This window comes from Heloderma suspectum, chromosome 3 (genome assembly GCF_057233095.1).
Source record: "Heloderma suspectum isolate Gila_16-S chromosome 3, 16-S_ref, whole genome shotgun sequence".
Lineage (NCBI taxonomy): Eukaryota > Metazoa > Chordata > Lepidosauria > Squamata > Helodermatidae > Heloderma > Heloderma suspectum.
In genome coordinates, this window is record NC_139460.1 from 329,292,799 (window position 1) to 329,311,396 (window position 18,598).

Consider the following 18,598-nt stretch of genomic DNA (forward strand, 5'->3'; position numbering starts at 1 on the left):
CACTGTAGTAATCCATTTTAAAAGCCACATGCTAGTAGCTATTAAAATATCCAGTGGCAATGGATTCCACATATGGACTATGCATTATATAAACCCAGGAACTTAAGCTGACTACCCAGAAAGCCAGATAAAGAGGCTTTTCCTTTTGGACTGAAATGAACAATTAATCCATACAGTGTTAAGGCAAAAACGTTCCCAAAGCAAGGTTCAAAGCAAGACACTGTGTTTCTTCCCTGTCAGGGCAGTGTTGTGTGAAGGCTGAGAGACTGTAGTCCCTGAATTGGTTAGGGCCAGGGAAGGTGATCCATTTTCATGCACTATGCTTTTCAGTCACACAGCACTTTTTATTAGGAAGCAGAGACTGGTGTAACTCTAAAGCCTTCCAAATTCTGTGAACCAGTAACTGATATAATATCTCCTGCTCCGTATCACTCATCTTAATCAGGGCCAGTCATAACCAAGCCATCACTGCTGGATCTGCTGCAGACTACAATTAACGGCAAGTGCCTCCTCTACTGGAGAAAAGGGCTGACAAGGACCCTTGATGGCTGGCCTCTTCATGGGCTAGGGGCCTTTCTCCTTCCCTCCACTCCTTAGCCATGGGCAGGGGGGCAAGGGTCTGGGTGCGAGAAACTAAGCTGGCAGTTTGAGGCAGGTGGAGGAAAAAGCAGAAGTTTGCGTTTTGCCTCTGCAAACGCATCTCGGCAATGCTGGCCGTCTTCCTAGAAATCTGACGCAGGGCAGGAGGGTTTTGGACTATCTGTTGGAGTGCTTAACCTGTGTGCCTCCAACTACGCTTAACCTGTACAGTTGTAAATAAACTCAAATATTACAAAACACCAGTAAGCCTCCAGGGACCTCCTTCCAAAGGAAGCTAAACCCGGGTAATTGCTGCACCCCTGGAACTTCTCACCACTCGGAGAAATCCGGGAAACCAAACTGGGCTAGATAAATCTACAAGGGTGTTTGCTTTGTGCAACATCCCGACACTATGTGTTTTCTGCTGGGAAGGACAGGTTGCCTACTTGCACGGTGGCTCTTTGAGTGGTCATCCGTGCATTCATACATATGGGTTCTGCACCTGTGCAGAGCCTCACTTGGAGTGTTCTAGAGCTGAGCTTTTGGGCAGGAGCCTGCGCCTCCCCATCCTCCATGTGCACGCGCAAGAGGCATCTTTCCTGCTACTCCCACTCAGTTCCCAAGACTCCAGTGGAAAAGGAAAAGCACAGGCCCCAGAGTAGCACCGCCACAGGGATGGAGGGTGGGTTGTGTGAATGCACAGATGGCCGCTTGAAGAACCACAGTTACAGGTAAGCAGCCTGCCCTTCTTCTTCATGTTTTCTGTGCATCACACATATGGGCGATTAGCGAGCTCCATTATCTGGAGGAGGGGCGTGTGCCTTGTGACACCAGAGGAGCCAATACTGCCATCCGACAGCAGCATCTGGGCTGGCACAAATGTCCAACTCATACTGGCACGCAGAGGTGGAATGGTGGGACCAGGTGACATCCCAGCAGAGGTCCAACAAGGAGACACCACATAGGCATGCTCTGGAAGAAGCCACCACTCTAGTAGAAGGGCTCCAGACAGGGATCTGACATTTTGCCAACTCGTACCATCACTGAACCACAGAAGCAACACCTTTGGAGAACCACTGGGGAAGGAGTGGCTCTCCCTGCACCCCCAATAGGATACAAAGAGCCAGGGCCCACCCAGAATGGGGCAGTAGGAGGCTAGCATTCGGCACACGTCTGTGAAACAGAGACAGCTCAATGGGTGACTTTGGAGCTGGGGGGAAAACACGCAGTATGATGTTCTGATCGATATGAAACATTGTGGCTACTTTAGCCAGGAAGCCAATGATAGGGCGGAGAATCACCTTCTCTCTACACATGACCAGGTCTGGTGGATCTACCCACAAAGGGCATTGGTCACGTGCACAATACGTGGAGGCAATGGCTACAAGGAACTCTACCTTCCATATCAGCAGCATGATGGAACAAGTTGCAAACTGCTCGGACATCAAGGCTCCAAGGACCACAGAGACTCCATGTTGGCAAAGGTGTGTGGCCATCACAGCCATACACTGGCAAAGACCCATGGGGCCGCTGCTAGGCCAATAGGAAGGGCCCTGAAATGCTGGTTGCTGATGGGAAAGCATAGGAAGCAGTGCTGACATGGTCTTACTGAAATGTGGAAGTAGGGACCATTCAGATATATGTAACCTGCCAACCTCCTCGTCCAAGGAGAGGCCTGATCTTGGGCACTGCCCCCCTTTGGAACTTCTGGGTGTTGATATCCCTCAAGTCCAGAGTGGGCCACAATCTGCTGCCCCTCTTGGGGACAGAGAAATATCTGCAGCAGAAGCGGCCTAGGGGCAGGCTCCAGGGAAAGCCGGGGAGATTGGGCTGGTCCTGGGTCCCGTAAGGACTGTATCAGAAACAAAGGAGTTGGCACCAATGATGGGGCAGTGGTGCCCAGAGGCACTGGAGTCTCACTCGCTCCTCAGGGTGGACGATTTAGACTGGGCCACTGCATCCTTGGCCAACAGGGACCCTGTTGGTGCAGGTGCAGAAGGGATTTTTGAGACGATTCTTCGCCACACCATCCACTGCCTCTAGTGCTTGTTCCAACAGCAGCGCCCGAAGTTGTGACGATTGATTCCGGCATGCTTGCTGGGTAAAACTTTGGCACTGGAGGCACAATTCAATAAGACGAGCCCCACCTAAACAGAGCAAGCGCAGGGAGCATCCATCCCTGGGGGGCAAGTTACTTCCAGTTTGTGCACTGGCAGAATGTAGACCTCAAGGCCACAAGCCCCAAGGCTCCAAGGATACACCCGAAGGTGTGAAGCAAACTAGAGAAAAGCCAAAGGCACAAAAGGGGGGAAAGGAAGATTGAACGAAAAGTAGAGTAAACGGAGCAGAAACAAAATAAAAGGAGTAGAGAAATTGACTGGTCCGCTTAGTTTTCCACAAGGGAACGCGAAGGCTCCAAAAGCCATGCTGCCACTGAGGCAGTCAAAGAAGAACTGAGCAGAATTGGTGGGAGATGCGCCCCTTGAGCATGCACGCCCGGGCGGGGGGGTCACCTGCCCAAATGCTCAGCTCTAGAACACTCCAAATGAGGCTCTGCACAGGCAGAGAACATGTGTGTGTGAAGCACAGAGCCACAAAGAACACCTATGTTCCCTGTCATGTGTGGAGCTGGGATGCCTGAGAGCCAGAATGAGCCCCCAGAGCCAGGACCCTGCCCTGCTTCTGGCATGCTGGTTCTTTGTCCCATACCGGTCATTGGTTTGCAAAGGCTAGCCACCATCTCCGGGGCTCCCTTCATGTAGAGGTCATAGGCATTCTTCCCAAGTTCTTGTGTGATGACGGACATCCTCAGCAGAGAGGAGGAGAAGGGAAACTGGTGCAGAATCGCGATTCCTTCCACAGGGGCCTGTGAGTGGGTGAAAACGGAGAGTTCTTAACTGGATATCTCCATGCAAGCTGATGGTGTGGCTACCATGTGTGCCAGCAAGGGATTCTGATTGTAGTTCTGTGAGGGCGCTGGGCCAGCATTCCATCAGGCAGAGTGGAACAGTCAGATCACTTGAGAGCCAGTTGGCATCTGCAGTTCAGCTCTGCCCTACAAGAGAAGCAGCAGAGAGGTGCGTGCCATGCCTCACACTTCGGTCTGCTCTGCGGGCATTGAATCTGCTGATTCCTTCTCTTCTCAGCTGTCTGCACCAAGTTTCCACCTGCATTTCTGCATTTAACCTTTCTTTTTAAAAATTTTGCAGAAAGTTATTTCCAAATTGGACATGGTCTACTGGGATGCCTTCCAAATTATCTCCTTTCTTGTCTGTCACAGTCAGAAGGGCTGCTGAGAATCACTGAGCGACATCGCTCCTGTTTTAAGTCTGGCTCACTTTTCCAAGCTGCTCTTTCACCTAACCTTAACCCTAAGAAGATGCAAATCCAGCACCCATGTTCAGCTACCAGGTGGTCACTTTACACAGTGAGGGGGCTTCAAAGGGTGCTGCTAGGGGGAGATGCAGTGCAGTTCACCTGGGAAGCGGCAGGTCCTGGCTTCACGATGATACACGTCTCTGGTGCACAGGTGTTATTGACCCCTAGACTGGACTCTTCCATCTCCTGTAGGGCGGAAACAATATACAACATTATTGGATGACATTCTAGAGAATTCCTGATAACTCAGCATGTAGCCAGCACAGCACATGATGTGATTTAACAGGGGTACAGAAGATGCACCGAATGTGGAACATAGGAAGCTGCCTCCAACACAGTCACATTTGAAAGGGGAAACAACAGTAGGCATAGAGCTATTAAGTACTTTTTATGCTGAAAAGTGCTGTAATAATAATTGGTGCAGATGACAATTACTCGTAAATCACTTGGTTCCAGTGGTTTCCCTTCAACAGAAGCTTAGTGGTGGAGTACATGCTTTGCATGCAGAGGGTCGCAAGTTCAACCCCAGCAGCATCTGCAGGCAGGGCTGAGAAAGACCCTGTCTCTGAAACCCTGGAGAGCCGCTGCTGCCAGTCAGCATGGGTCTGACTCGGAATAAAGTGGCTTCCTACGTTCTTAAGACCCCTTCATGGATCTCTGCCTTGTTGTGGCGAAGGGGCTTGCGTAACTCAGTGAAGCCATAAGCTATGCCGTGCAGGGCCACCCAAGACAGACAGGTCATGGCAGAGAGTTCTGACAAAATGTGGTCCACTGGAGAAGGAAATGGCAACCCACTCCAGTATTCTTGCCAAGAAAACCCCATGGAACGTATCACAAGGCTAAAAGAGATGACGCCGGAAGATGAGCCCCGAAGGTGGCCGAAGGTGTCCAATATGCTACTGGGGAAGAGCAGAGGGGATTTCCAAGTAGCGCCAGAAAGAGTGAAGCGGCTGGGCCAAAGCCGAAAGGACACTCAGCTGTGGATGTGTCTGGTGGTGAAAATAAAATCCGATGCTGTAAAGAACAATATTGTTTAGGAACCTGGAATGTCAGATCAATGAATCAAGGTAAGCTGGAGGTGGTCAAACATGAGATGGCAAGATTGAACATCGACATCTTGGGAATCAGCGAACTAAAATGGACAGGCATGGGCGAATTTAATTCAGGTGACCATCATATCTACTATTGTGGGCAAGAATCCCTTAGAAGAAATGGAGTAGCACTCATAGTCAACAAAAGGGTGGGAAAAGCAGTACTGGGGTACAATCTTAAAAATGATAGAATGATCTCAGTACGAATCCAAGGCAAACCATTCAACATCACAGTAATTCAAGTCTATGCCCCAACCACTGAGGCCGAAGAAGCTGAGGTTGATCGGTTCTGTGAAGACCTACAACACCTTCTAGAACTAACACCAAAAAAAGATGTCCTCTTCATCATAGGGGATTGGAATGCTAAAGTAGGAAGTCAAGAAATCACCGGGATAACAGGCAGGCATGGCCTTGGTGTACAAAATGAAGCAGGACAAAAGCTAATAGAGTTTTGCCAAGAGAACATGCTGATCATAGCAAACACTCTTTTCCAACAGCACAAGAGGCGACTCTACACATGGACATCACCAGATGGTCAATATCGAAATCAGATTGATTATGTCCTTTGCAGCCAAAGATGGAGAAGCTCCATACAGTCAGTAAAAACAAGACCTGGAGCTGACTGTGGCTCAGATCATGAGCTGCTTCTTGCAAAATTTCGGCTTAAATTGAAGAACGTCGGGAAAACCACTAAACAGTTCAGGTATGACCTAAATCATATCCCTGATGAATATACAGTGGAGGTGAGGAATAGATTTCAGGGATTAGACCTGATAGACAGAGTGCCTGAGGAACTATGGACGGAGGTCCGTAACATTGTTCAGGAGGCAGCAACGAAATCCATCCCAAAGAAAAAGAAATGCAAGAAAGCAAAGTGGCTGTATGATGAGGCTTTACAAGTAGCTCACGAAATCAAATCGCCAACATTCGAGATCAAATCGCCAACATTCGCTGCATCATGGAGAAAGCAAGAGAATTCCAGAAAAACGTCTATTTCTGCTTCATTGACTACGCTAAAGCCTTTGATTGTGTGGATCACAACAAACTGTGGCAAATTCTTAAAGTGATGGGAGTACCAGACCACCTTACCTGTCTCCTGAGAAACCTGTACGAGGGTCAAGAAGCAACAGTAAGAACCAGACATGGAACAACCGAGTGGTTCAAAATTGGGAAAGGAGTATGACAAGGCTGCATGTTGTCACCCTCCTTATTTAACTTATATGCAGAGTACATCATGAGAAATGCCGGGTTGGATGAATCAGAGGTCGGAATTAAGATTGCTGGGAGAATTATCAACAACCTCCGATATGCAGACGATACCACCCTAATGGCAGAAAGCGAAGAGGATCTAAAGAGCCTCTTGTTGAGGGTGAAAGAGGAGAGTGCAAAAGCTGGTTTGAAACTCAGCATTAAAAAAACTAAGATCATGGCATCTGGCCCCATCACTTCCTGGCATATAGAAGGGGAAGAAATGGAAGCAGTGACAGATTTTACTTTCTTGGGTTCCAAGATCACCGCAGACGGTGACTGTAGCCATGAAATTAAAAGACGCTTGCTCCTTGGGAGGAAACCTATGGCCAACCTAGACAGCATAGTAAGAAGCAGAGACATCACCTTGCCGACAAAGGTCCGTCTAATCAAAGCTATGGTTTTCCCAGTAGTAATGTATGGCTGTGAGAGCTGGACTATAAGGAAGGCTGAGCGCCGAAGAATTGATGCTTTCGAACTGTGGTGCTGGAGAAGACTCTTACGAGTGCCCTGGACTGCAAGGAGGTCAAATCAGTCCATCCTAAAGGAAATCAACCCTGAGTGCTCATTGGAAGGACAGATAATGAAGCTGAAGCTCCAATATTTTGGCCACCTAATGCGAAGAGAAAACTCCCTGGAAAAGACCCCGATGCTGGGAAAGACTGAAGGCAAAAGGAGAAGGGGACGGCAGAGGATGAGATGGCTAGATAGCATCACGGATGCAATGAATATGAACTTGAGCATGCTCCGGGAGAGAGCGCAGGACAGGAAGGCCTGGCGTGCTATGGTCCATGGGGTCACGAAGAGTCGGACACGACTGAACGACTGAACAACAACAAACGTTCTTAAGATAGTTTAAACTTTGACAAAATTCCATGTTCACTATTTTATAGGCCTGGTGATCAGGACTTCTGCCTCTCCTTTCAGCCCTGTGATCATTTTAGTACACTCCTCATCCATGCTAGCCCCTCCTTTCCTTATAGCTCTTTTCCTGACCTGCTGGATGCTCCTGTGTTTCAGCCCAAGGCCAACTCTGCCACCTTCCGACAGCCACCCTGCTGCCCGAGCTTCCTCTTTCTACTCCACACCTGAACATCCACCTTTAGCTCCTTCGGCCCCATATAGGCCCCATATACAATCTTGGAATTCCCTCCCTAAGTGATGTAGGCTACCATGATGAGCTTCATCCACTGAGCAGTTGGAATATGGGGCTGGGCAGGAAGTAGGTCTCCAGATGTTTCGGACATCAAATCCCAGCATTCCTGATCATTGGCCATCCTGGCCAGAGCTTCTGGGAATTGAAGTCCAAAATGTCTGGAGCTCTACCTTCTGCCCACCCTTGGAATACGGCAGGTGGAGTATGTTGCAGGACATCACTGCTTGCAACCTCATGCTGTAAATGCTTAATATTGCTTAACCGCATAGTGCAAACTCAGGGGACGTTGCTATGGAGTAGTATAAACATCTAAAACATAAATGAAACAAATGTCAGTTCTTTCCTGCCCCACACCCTCGAAAATACAAATGTGGATTGAACCAATATTTGAACTTGAAATATCACATTACAAATAGAAAAAGCCACAACCTTGAGTTAATCCGAAGGGCTTGATTTGCTCAGCCAGTTAGTAGAGGACCAGGCCAACATGAGTGAGATTAGCTAGAAAGCACACCTCCCACTCAACGTTTCACACTCTTTCCTGTTGGCATGTGGCACTGCTCATAAGCCCGCTTGGCCCTATAGCAGGTTCTCTGTGCCAACAATGTGGCTGCAAGGACCAAGCACTGGGCAGAGCAGGCTCAGTTTGAAGGCAGAGGCACGGGGGAGACTTCAAACTGAAGCGAAGCTGTTTCAGACAATGCAGCAGCCCTTGTGTCACTGTTTATTCCAGGTATATTAGAGGAGCTTTCGAATGCCATGAGTCCCTGGCTTGTCCCTGTAAACCACAAGCTCGTCATTCTGATACCCACCCAAGCATGTTGCTTCCCTCCCTACCACCACTCTTTGCCTACTAAGACAAAGGTGCTTACTTGGTCCAGCTCAGGTGTGTTTACAGATCATGTTGTTCCCAAGGGCCTCTTGACTCAGGGCATCTCTACACCTCCAGTTTATTGCACGTTCATGACTGGCCACTCACTGAATTGTGTGGGTCCATTACATGACATCGTCATCATCCAGTCATTATCCCACCATTTCCACCCACCTGTCCTGTGTTTTCCTCAAATGGAAAAAATGTGGTATTTTTCCAAATATGCGCAAATGAAGCGCCATGCCCTCCCCATGTATTTCTCCCCTAGCACAAATGAACCACTGTATGTTGGCTGCTGTGGGCGGTTGTTTTGGGTTGTTAGGGGTGTGGTCATGATGGCAAGGTGGTGACAACGGGCTGTGGGGCGTGTCACCTTCCCACGCCTTTGCCATTTTGGGTCCCTGCCATTGTCGGCCTGCAGCGTTCTAACAAGGCGGCAGAGTGGTAAGTTGGCAGAGCAGCAGATCAGCAGAGCGGCATGCTGGCCTTCTGACCTGTCGGGACACCCCCCTGCTGTGCATTCCCAGCAAGTAAACGGCTGAGTAAACAGCAGAGATTGTAAAAAACACTGAATGGGGAGGCAGGGGACCCGGGGAGATCGGGGGGGGGGGGGCTGACTGCGTGTCAGTCCCCATCCACCAGTAACATGCAAGGGGAGGAAAAGGGGCAGAAACCAGGGAGGAATCATCACTACACCCCGAACACACGTAATGCTTCTTCGTGGAAAGGTGGCAATGCCTCTGAGTGGCATCACCACTCCCGTGAGAAGGAAATAAATGAAACATAATGAGACAGGGACAGCCATTTAAAGAGAACAACCCAATCCTGCAACGATACCCAATGGGGAAAGAACCAGCATTGATGTGGAATTCTCCGCCCGTGTGATGAAGCCCTCAGACTTGAGATCAGAATTCTGCAATCCAGTGATCTTGGCGCGGTGTTTGTGAGGTGCGACTTCAGGCAGCCACATGAGCTGGAGCTGGAGGCCCGCTTTCTGTTTCACAACTTCTGGGGCAAAGAGGTGAGGCAGAGCTCTAAACCCCCCATGTCCCTGCGCAATTGCCAACACTAAAGTGGTTGCGAACTGGAGCTCCTGGGAGGAGTTGATACAGACTTGGGGTCCTTCTAGAAATTCTCAGATGTCTTCAGTCATTTGAATCAAGTGTTCCCCTGGAGCCTGCCTTTGCAGGATGCTCGTTTGCTCCCTGCATCGAGATAACCCAGCACTCAGACTGCCATTCGGTGTGGCTGCTGGAACATTGCTACTGCTGTGTGGAGCATGGCTATGGGCCTCTATCACAGGCATACCCTTGGAAATGCCCAAGGCAACACCAATGACAAGGCAGAGCACAATCTCCCCATCCTCCGACCATTCCCATGCAAGGCAGACTGTGTGCTCCTGTGCTCCACCCACCCACAGAAGGGTGGGTGGGGGTGGGGGCCGTTCATCCTTCAAAGAAAAAACACCCACGGAGAGGAACCTTGAGAAGGCGGAGTGAGCAGCTATCCTAGCCTAGAGCTTAGTCGCTTCCCCTTCTAACGAGCTACTTGAACCCTCATGCAGCGCAGCAGAGAAATGCTCCTCCTAAAGCAAAACATCCCCTTCATGGATCACTGCCTTGTTGTGGCGAAGGGGCTTGCGTAACTTAGTGAAGCCATAAGCTATGCCTGGAAAAGACCCTGATGCTGGGAAAGACTGAAGGCAAAAGGAGAAGGGGACGGTAGAGGATGAGATGGCTAGATAGCATCACTGATGCAATGAATATGGACTTGAGCACGCTCCGGGAGAGAGTGGAGGACAGGAAGGCCTGGCGTGCTATGGTCCATGGGGTCACGAAGAGTCAGACACGACTGAACAACAACAACAACAACAACAAAAGCAAAACATAGCCTTTTAAATACCTCCAAATTGCAAGGGAATGGTTGTGGGAGAGGAAAATCACACCCTACCTTGTTAACACTGTTGTAATGGGCATTTTCAAGCACATGGCTGTGATAGACATCTTTGTTCTGCATATGCAATTTTATTGCAAAAAGTCTGCATTTTTTTAAAGAAAGGTGTAACAGCAGAAAATTATGTAATGAAAAAGGGCACAGAGAGGTTTTTGAACGTTCTTTGCAAAGCCATGAGGCCTACGAACTTGGTTTATTTTTTATTTAAAAAATTAACACTTCCAAGGATACTAAATTCTGCATTAGACAGTAAATTTCAGGCTAACTGATCCGTGCTGAAAAAGCATGGACTGGACACACAGCCCTGCCTGCAGCTCCCTGCCTTCAAGGACATGCCCCTTTCCCCATGCAGTTATCATAGCGAGAGAGTGCTCACCCAGTTGGTGCCCTCAAACATCTTCAGGTCCAGTGGATCTCCCTGAATCTTCCCATCCAGGAGCAAGAGGGAGTGGCAGGTTGCCATGGCTCTGCAGAGGGGCCCCCAGGGCAAAGGGGAGCCAGAGAAGCTATGAACGGCCTGGAAACTGCAAAGGTGAGAAGTGGCACTGGGTTACTGGCCTGTGGAAAGGTAGTAGACACCCGGGTCTCTGCTTTCTGCTTAGGCCCAGACGCAACACAGTGCTGAAGAGGCCCCCATGCTCTACAGCCCTGCTCCTGCACAACCATGACTCCTCCAGAACGCTCCAGCAATGTGCCTTCTCTGGCGGGCAATGCCCTGCGTGGCTTCCTCCACCCCCCAACCTGGGTGAAGCTCAAGCAGGCCAAAAGAAGCTTGAGGTCAAGGCTCTCCTGGCCCTGAAGAGCCCTCGTGCAAGTGGAAAACAACTCAGCTGGCTGCTTAGGCTGGCAACACTGTGGATTGTGTCGGGGAACTGTGCCCCAGCTTCCTTCGCAGTATTGCAAGCAATCCTCGGACTGTGTGGGGAAGCCAAAACGTCTTGGGCTTGGGTGGAGTTACAGGCACACCTGAGCAGAGTCGACCAGGTTAGGCCAGGCTGCTTCCAGACCAGGCTTCAATTGTGCAATCACCCTGCCCCATTCACAGAATTTTACAGACGCTGTCATCTTGCACTCATAACCCCCATGTTTTCCCACTGCTTCTTCTGACTTCTTTCTTTCCACAAAAATCCATTAAGGAAGAAAAAGCAGAAGAGTTGCACAATGCCTTTTGATGGCTGGCGACAGGAGCCCTCCATCTGGGCCTATCTACATGGGGATCTCACCCCCCGACCCCGTTGCAACTGTGCAGCATTGCAGCTTCAGATTAGCTTCTGGTGGTGTACACTCACGATTTACTGCGCGCTTCTCTAACAGACTCTGCCGTGCCCTTTTTTTTGCCATTATACTTTAATGCGCAGCTGTGCAGCCCCGTGAGCATGGGGCATGTGACACTGCAGTGGCTGTTTTGTATTTTAGAGGATCTGATGTGTCTGTCCGTCCCTCGTTAGGTAAAAAGTGGGTGTTCTGTGCTCCTTCATCTGTTTGTCAGTTCCCCAGCCTGAGACTCTCACGATGGTTCACGTGAGCGGGACATGCCTACCTGTTGCTCCAAAATGGAGGCTGGAGCAAAGTTGGTCCTCCCCCAGCCCTTGGGCACTGAGTCTGAAAGCAACCCTTGCGAAGATACAAAGCTGCAAAAATGTGTGAAAGTGTGATTAAATAGAGGAAAACGCCCCTCTGTGCCTCTGTAACTGCGCAGCTGCGAAGGGACAGGGGAGCAAAGAGGCGTCACAGAGTGACGCAAGCACAACACACGCCTACAACACGCCCACTGCGAAATGCGGAGTCGGTTTGGGGAAGGGACAGATGGCTCGCAACCGCAGGGAAACCAGCAGCAAACCAAAAACCCCACAGCAAAGTGCCTCCTCGGGAATCTGCACTTTCCGGGAGAAAACCAGGGATGGCTGCGAAGCGCACTTGCCTCGAGGGAATGCGACTCGCAGCCGCCCCGGAGCAACAGGCTCTTGTGGATGGGCCCTGGAGATGCCACCCAGCGTGTCATGGGGAGGGGTTGTTCTAGGAGTCGCTGCTCAGGCAATCAAGATGAGAAGCACCCAGTCCTCCTCTTGCCCCACACCAGAATATTCCATACCAGATGCCTTTTCTTCTCTCTCTCTCTCTCTCTCCTCCCTGGCAGGAAATCTCCCAATACAAGCTCTCCAGCAGGCCAAACAGTGTTTCTGGTGAGAAGGAAGCATCCCCTAGTTCTTTAATCTGCCTTCCAGTCATTTACATCTGTTGCTTCTCACTCTGTCCTCACAGAATAGTGTGAGCAAGGGCCCCTTGTTTGAATATGGTCAACCTCGCCCAACTGAAGCTATTGGCTCAGTAGGCCAAACGCAGCTGGTTCCTTCAACGCTTCTGATGGGAGTCGCCTTCTAAATTCTTTGTACTCTTGTCTGATGCTGAGTGTATAAAAGAAAACTCCTGCAAAGGTACCCTGTGGAATTCCAGGTAACTGGCATCTTGTTGATGCAGGATCATGGCCCCCTTTATACACAGCATTTGCATGCCAGGGCAGCACCCACCCAGGCTGCTGCTGCACCAACTGCCGACAAGCAGGGACCTGATCTAAATGAGAAGCCAGCTCCGAAGAATCTGGCACGGACACCAGTGTGTTTTACATGCTCAGCATCACACTTAACTCAAGCCGAGCCCTGTTCCAGATTCTCAGGGTCCTCCTGGAAATGTGGTGCCCCACAAAGGAGGCCCAGCCAGGACTGCAGAGTGAGCAGCACCATTGCCCCCATAAAGCAGCAGTTCCCTGCGCAAGCCCGTTGCAATGAGCGAAGGCTGCGAAGGAGAACTGAACGCTTGGCAGATGGTTCTGAAACCGCTTGGTGTGAAGCTCAGCAGCAGCAACAGCAAGTCCCCCGCTCCGCCGTTCCCTCCCCCGAGATCTGGGGCTGAGCCAAGCAGAGAACTACAGACCCCCTTGGCTGGGTGGTGCTTGTTAATTAACCTCTCCTCATTAATGTTCACTTCGGTAATTCTCTCCCTGCCCTGCAGGAGACCATCAAGGCCACTTTCCTCCTTGCCCTGCAAATTAGGTTTTCTTCATTCGTTACTATGATCATTCTCTCAGCCAAGGAGGAAGTCAGGGAGCTCCTCACAAGTCCTTACGTTCCCGGCTGGGACTGTATGAGGAACTGGGAAGGAGGAGGCAGCAAGCTTAATATCTTTCAAATATGTGAGAGTGTCATGTATCTATTATGAAATTAAGTTGCACATGCTGAATATCCCATAGGATTGCTCTGCTAGTTCCAAACTCAGCCAGACTACTGGCCTTCAAAATAGTGTTGATTTTTATCTTTTGGTTTCTGGGAGGAACAAGGAAGTTGCTCTGATCTTCTAAGCCTGAAGGAAAGCTCTGTATGAATCAAATGTTTGCTCCTAATTTTTTCATGGGCGTAATGTTGGTCCAGATACATGTACAGTCTTGCAAGCTGTCCAGTTCTTTGGCTGTCATGAATCACATTCTCTAAACACAGGTCAGGTTTGTGGTCAAGATGTCTTACCTCCTTTTTTGGCAAGCGATAGCACCCCAGAGATCCAGGCCATCCTCTGTCAGGGTGCCAGTCTAGGTTCAGGAAAACAGCAAGATTACAGCACTGTCAACAGTCAGCGGCCCTGATCCTTCCTTCAGTATCAGCAGAGTTGCTCAGGCACAGATCCCCTTATCAGTGAATGGAACTGAGGATCGGCCAGCAGAGAGTGGGGGCAGAGGACAGGGGCTGAAAGGTGGGACAGAGATCAAGGGGAAATGGAAAGCTCTGTAGGGTGTAAAGCCAGTGGAAGCCAAACAGTGGCTTTAATACAGTGGATCTTACTCCCCTAGGTGCCCCGTTGCCCATTAGCTTTAACCCCCTCCCCATATTGAACTCAAATGTAAATTGCAAGGCTCAAGAAAATCCTTACAGTATGGTTGCTGAGCCTTTGTAAAATATAGTCATCCTGAGGACTAGAAACACCCGAGAAATTAAAGAGCATTTATATAGTTCTTTTGAGTGCTCAAAGTGCTTCACATACATTCACTCAGTAATATTCAGTAGAGCCCCATAGGGAAGGCCAGTATTACTATTGACTTAGACTCCTGCATTGCGCAGAGGGTTGGACTTGATGGTCTTATAGGCCCCTCCCAACCCTTTGGATTTGTCAAAAACAAGTCCTGCCAGACAAATCTGATCTCATTTTTTGATCAAGTAACCTCCCTTGTGGACTGTGGGAATGCTGTAGACATCATATACCTCGGCTTCAGCAAAGCTTTCGACAAAGTGCCCCATGATCTCCTGATGAGCAAACTAGCTCAAAGTGGGCTAGATGAAACAACGATCCAGTGGATCCACAGTTGGCTACAGAATCGGACTCAAAGAGTGCTTACCAATGCACCCTTCTCAAACTGGGGAGAGGTAACGAGTGGGGTACCGAAGGGCTCAGTCCTGGGCCCAGTGGTCGTCAACATTTTTATTAATGACTTGGAGGAGGAGGTGCAGGGAATGCTGATCAGATTTGCAGATGACACAAAATTGGGCGGGATAGCTAATACTTTGGAAGACAGAAACAAAATTCAAAATGATCTGGATAGACTGGAGCACTGGGCAGAAAACAACAGAATGACATTTAACAGGGATAAATGCCAAGTTCTGCACCGAGGAAAAACAAACCAAATGCACAGTTACAAGATGGGGGATACGTGGCTCAACAACACTACGAGCGAGAAAGATCTTGGAATTGTTGTCCATCACAAGCTGAATATGAGCCAACAATGTGATGTGGCTGCAAAAAAGGCAAATGCTCTTTTGGGCTGCATTCATAGAAGCAAAGCTTCCAAATCCCGGGAAGTATTAGTTCCCCTCTACTCAGCACTGGTTAGGCCTCATCTGGAGTACTGTGTCCAGTTCTGGGTACCACACTTTAAGAAGGATGCAGACAAACTGGAGAGGGTTCAGAGGAGGGGAACAAAGATGATCAGAGGACTGGAAACAAAGCCCTATGAGGAGGGACTGAAAGAACTGGGCATGTTTAGCCTTGAGAAGAGAAAACTGAGGGGAGATATGACGGCGCTCTTCAAGTACTTGAAAGGTTGTCCCAGAGAGGAAGGCCAGGATCTCATAGAATCATAGAATCATAGAATAGTAGGGTTGGAAGGGGCCTACAAGGCCATCGAGTCCAACCCCCTGCTCAGTGCAGGAATCCAAGTCAGAGCATCCCTGACAAATGGCTGTCCAGCCTCGTCTTAAAGGCCTCCAGTGTGGGAGAGCCCACCACCTCCCCAGGTAATTGGTTCCATTGCCGTATTGCTCTGACACTCAGGAAGTTTTTCCTGATGTTCAGCCGGAATCTGGCTTCCTGTAACTTGAGCCCATTATTCCGTGTCCTGCACTCTGGGGTGATCAAGAAGAGATCCTGGCCTTCTTCTCTGTGACAACCTTTCAAGTACTTGAAGAGTGCTATCATATCTCCCCTCAGTCTTCTCTTCTCAAGGCTAAACATGCCCAGTTCTTTCAGTCTCTCTTCATAGGGCTTTGTTTCCAGTCCCCTGATCATCTTTGTTGCCCTCCTTTGAACCCTCTCCAGCTTGTCTGCATCCTTCTTAAAGTGTGGTGCCCAGAACTGGACACAGTACTCCAGATGAGGCCTAACCAGTGCTGAGTAGAGGGGAACTAGTACTTCCCGGGATTTGGAAGCGATGCTTCTATGAATGCAGCCCAAAATAGCATTTGCCTTTTTTGCAGCCACATCACATTGTTGGCTCATATTCAGCTTGTGATCGACGACAATTCCAAGATCCTTCTCGCTCGTAGTGTGGTTGAGCCACGTATCCCCCATCTTGTAACTGTGCATTTGGTTTCTTTTTCCTAGGTGCAGAACTTGGCATTTGTCCCTATTAAATGCCATTCTGTTGTTTTCTGCCCAGCACTCCAGTCTATCCAGATCACTTTGAATTTTGTTTCTGTCTTCCAAAGTATTAGCTATCCCTCCCAATTTTGTGTCATCTGCAAATTTGATCAGCATTCCCTGCACCTCCTCCTCCAAGTCATTAATAAAAATGTTGAAGAGCACTGGGCCCAGGACTGAGCCCTGCGGTACCCCACTCGTTACCTCTCCCCAGCTTGAGAAGGTCCCATTGATAAGCACTCTTTGAGTCCGATTCTGTAGCCAACTGTGGATCCACCGGATCGTTGTTTCATCTAGCCCACTTCGAGCTAGTTTGCTCATCAGGATATCATGGGGCACTTTGTCGAAAGCTTTGCTGAAATCGAGGTATATGATGTCTACAGCATTCCCACGGTCTACAAGGGAGGTGACTTGATCAAAAAATGAGATCAGATTTGGCTGGCAGGACTTGTTTTTGACAAATCCATGTTGGCTTCGAGTAATCACGGCATTGTTGTCAAGGTGCTTCCAGATGGATTGCTTTATGATCTGCTCCAGAATTTTCACAGGGATTGATGTCAGACTGACTGGTCTGTAGTTCCCAGGTTCCTCCTTTTTACCCTTTTTGAAGATAGGGACAACGTTAGCCCTCCTCCAGTCATCTGGCACTTCCCCCGTCCTCCATGATTTCTCAAAGAGAATAGACAGCAGTTCTGAGAGTTCTTCTGCCAGTTTCTTTATGACTCTAGGATGCAGTTCATCTGGCCCTGGAGATTTGAACTCATTCAAAGTAATGAGGTGTTCCTTCACCATATGCCTGTCGATCTCAAGCTGCAATCCTGCCCCTTCAGCCTGTACTTCGCCTTTGCCAGGGGGGTCATAGACCCTCTTTTGGGAGAAGACTGAGCCAAAGTAGGAATTGAGCACCTCTGCCTTTTCTTTGTCATCTGTTATCATTTTGCCATCCTTATTTAATAGCTGAACAACCATTTCTTTCCTCTGCCTTTTACTATGCACGTAGCTGAAGAAAGCCTTTTTGTTGTTTTTAGCATCCCTCGCTAACCTCACCTCGTTCTCCGCTTTAGCCTTCCTGACGCCATCCCTGCAATTCTGTGCTACCTGCCTGTACTCTTCCTTTGTTACTTGGCCTTCTTTCCACTTCCTATATGTGTCCTTTTTTGTTTTCAGGTCATCCCTAAGCTTTTTGTGAAGCCACATTGGCTTCTTCTGTTGTCTTCCACCTTTTCTTCTTGTTGGAATTGTTTGTGATTGTGCCTTGAGAATTTCCTTTTTTAAAAGTTCCCACCCATCTTGGACTCCTTTTCTCGCTAGCATTGTTTGCCATGGGACCTTACTGATCATTGTTCTGAGTTTATTAAAATCAGCTTTCCTAAAATCCAGGGTACGCGTTTGAGTACACTCGGCTTTTGCTTCCCTTAGAACCAAGAACTCAAGTACAACATGGTCGCTTTCCCCCAGAGTTCCTGTAACTGCTACTTTATCCACTAAGTCATCTCTGTTGGTTAGGATCAAGTCAAGGATAGCCGATCCTCTAGTTCCTTCCTCTACTTTCTGTAGGAGGAAGTTATCCGCCACACAAGTCAGGAATTTCCTGGAGGGGCCATGATCTCTTCTCGATCATCCCAGAGCGGAGGACACGGAATAATGGGCTCAAGTTCCAGGAAGCCAGATTCCTCCTGAACATCAGGAAAAACTTCCTGACTGTTAGAGCAATACGACAATGGAACCAATTCCCCAGGGAGGCGGTGGGCTCTCCCACACTGGAGGCCTTCAAGACGAGGCTGGACAGCCATCTGTCAGGGATGCTCTGACTTGGATTCCTGCATTGAGCAGGGGATTGGACTCAATGGCCTTGTAGGCCCCTTCCAACCCTACTATTCTATGATTCTATGATTCTACTATTCTATGATTCTATTATGTCATGGATTTTAGGAAATAGCTGACTTTGCTTTATTGGACATGCTGGAAAGACTAATGAAAGAAATGCTAATCTACCTTTCTTAAAACAATATAAGATGACTTATTATGAAATGCAAATGTGAAATATTAATTATGAATAATTAAGAATTTGAAAATGTAAATAAGTAAGACGTATTGTATTAAACTGTATTAAAGAGAAAACAACACAGACACACAAGCAGATTCACAATTAATTCTGGGTAACTGGCATAAAAATAATGGTCAGATTGAACTGGATGGTATCCGAAGAGAAAATGCTGATTTAAAGGCCTATCACTTGGGCCAAAAATTTATTTGAGTAATAAACAGGTGTGAGACTGTAATATTTCAGGTCAAAAGTGTACTTAAAATTTTAGCTTATCAATTAATGAGCAAAAAATATTATGTAAGGTATACACATAAAAAAGCTTGATATACAGATGTCTAGAAAAATTTGTATATAGGCTGAGGTTTAATTGGCCAATT

The 18,598-nt window shown here is 48.6% G+C and overlaps 1 protein-coding gene across 1 annotated transcript in view; it reads right to left on the bottom strand.

Moving 5' to 3' along the window:
* ATP13A5 (ATPase 13A5) overlaps positions 1–18,598 on the bottom strand; it is a 74,815-nt gene that overhangs the window by 22,380 nt on the left and 33,837 nt on the right. Inside the window, exons 13-16 of the mRNA XM_084845732.1 lie at positions 13,795–13,856; positions 10,653–10,800; positions 4,057–4,143; positions 3,289–3,445 (exon numbers count right to left, since the gene is read on the bottom strand). Coding sequence (XP_084701858.1) covers positions 3,289–3,445; positions 4,057–4,143; positions 10,653–10,800; positions 13,795–13,856 — 454 coding nt within the window. The remainder of the gene's footprint in view (positions 1–3,288; positions 3,446–4,056; positions 4,144–10,652; positions 10,801–13,794; positions 13,857–18,598) is intronic.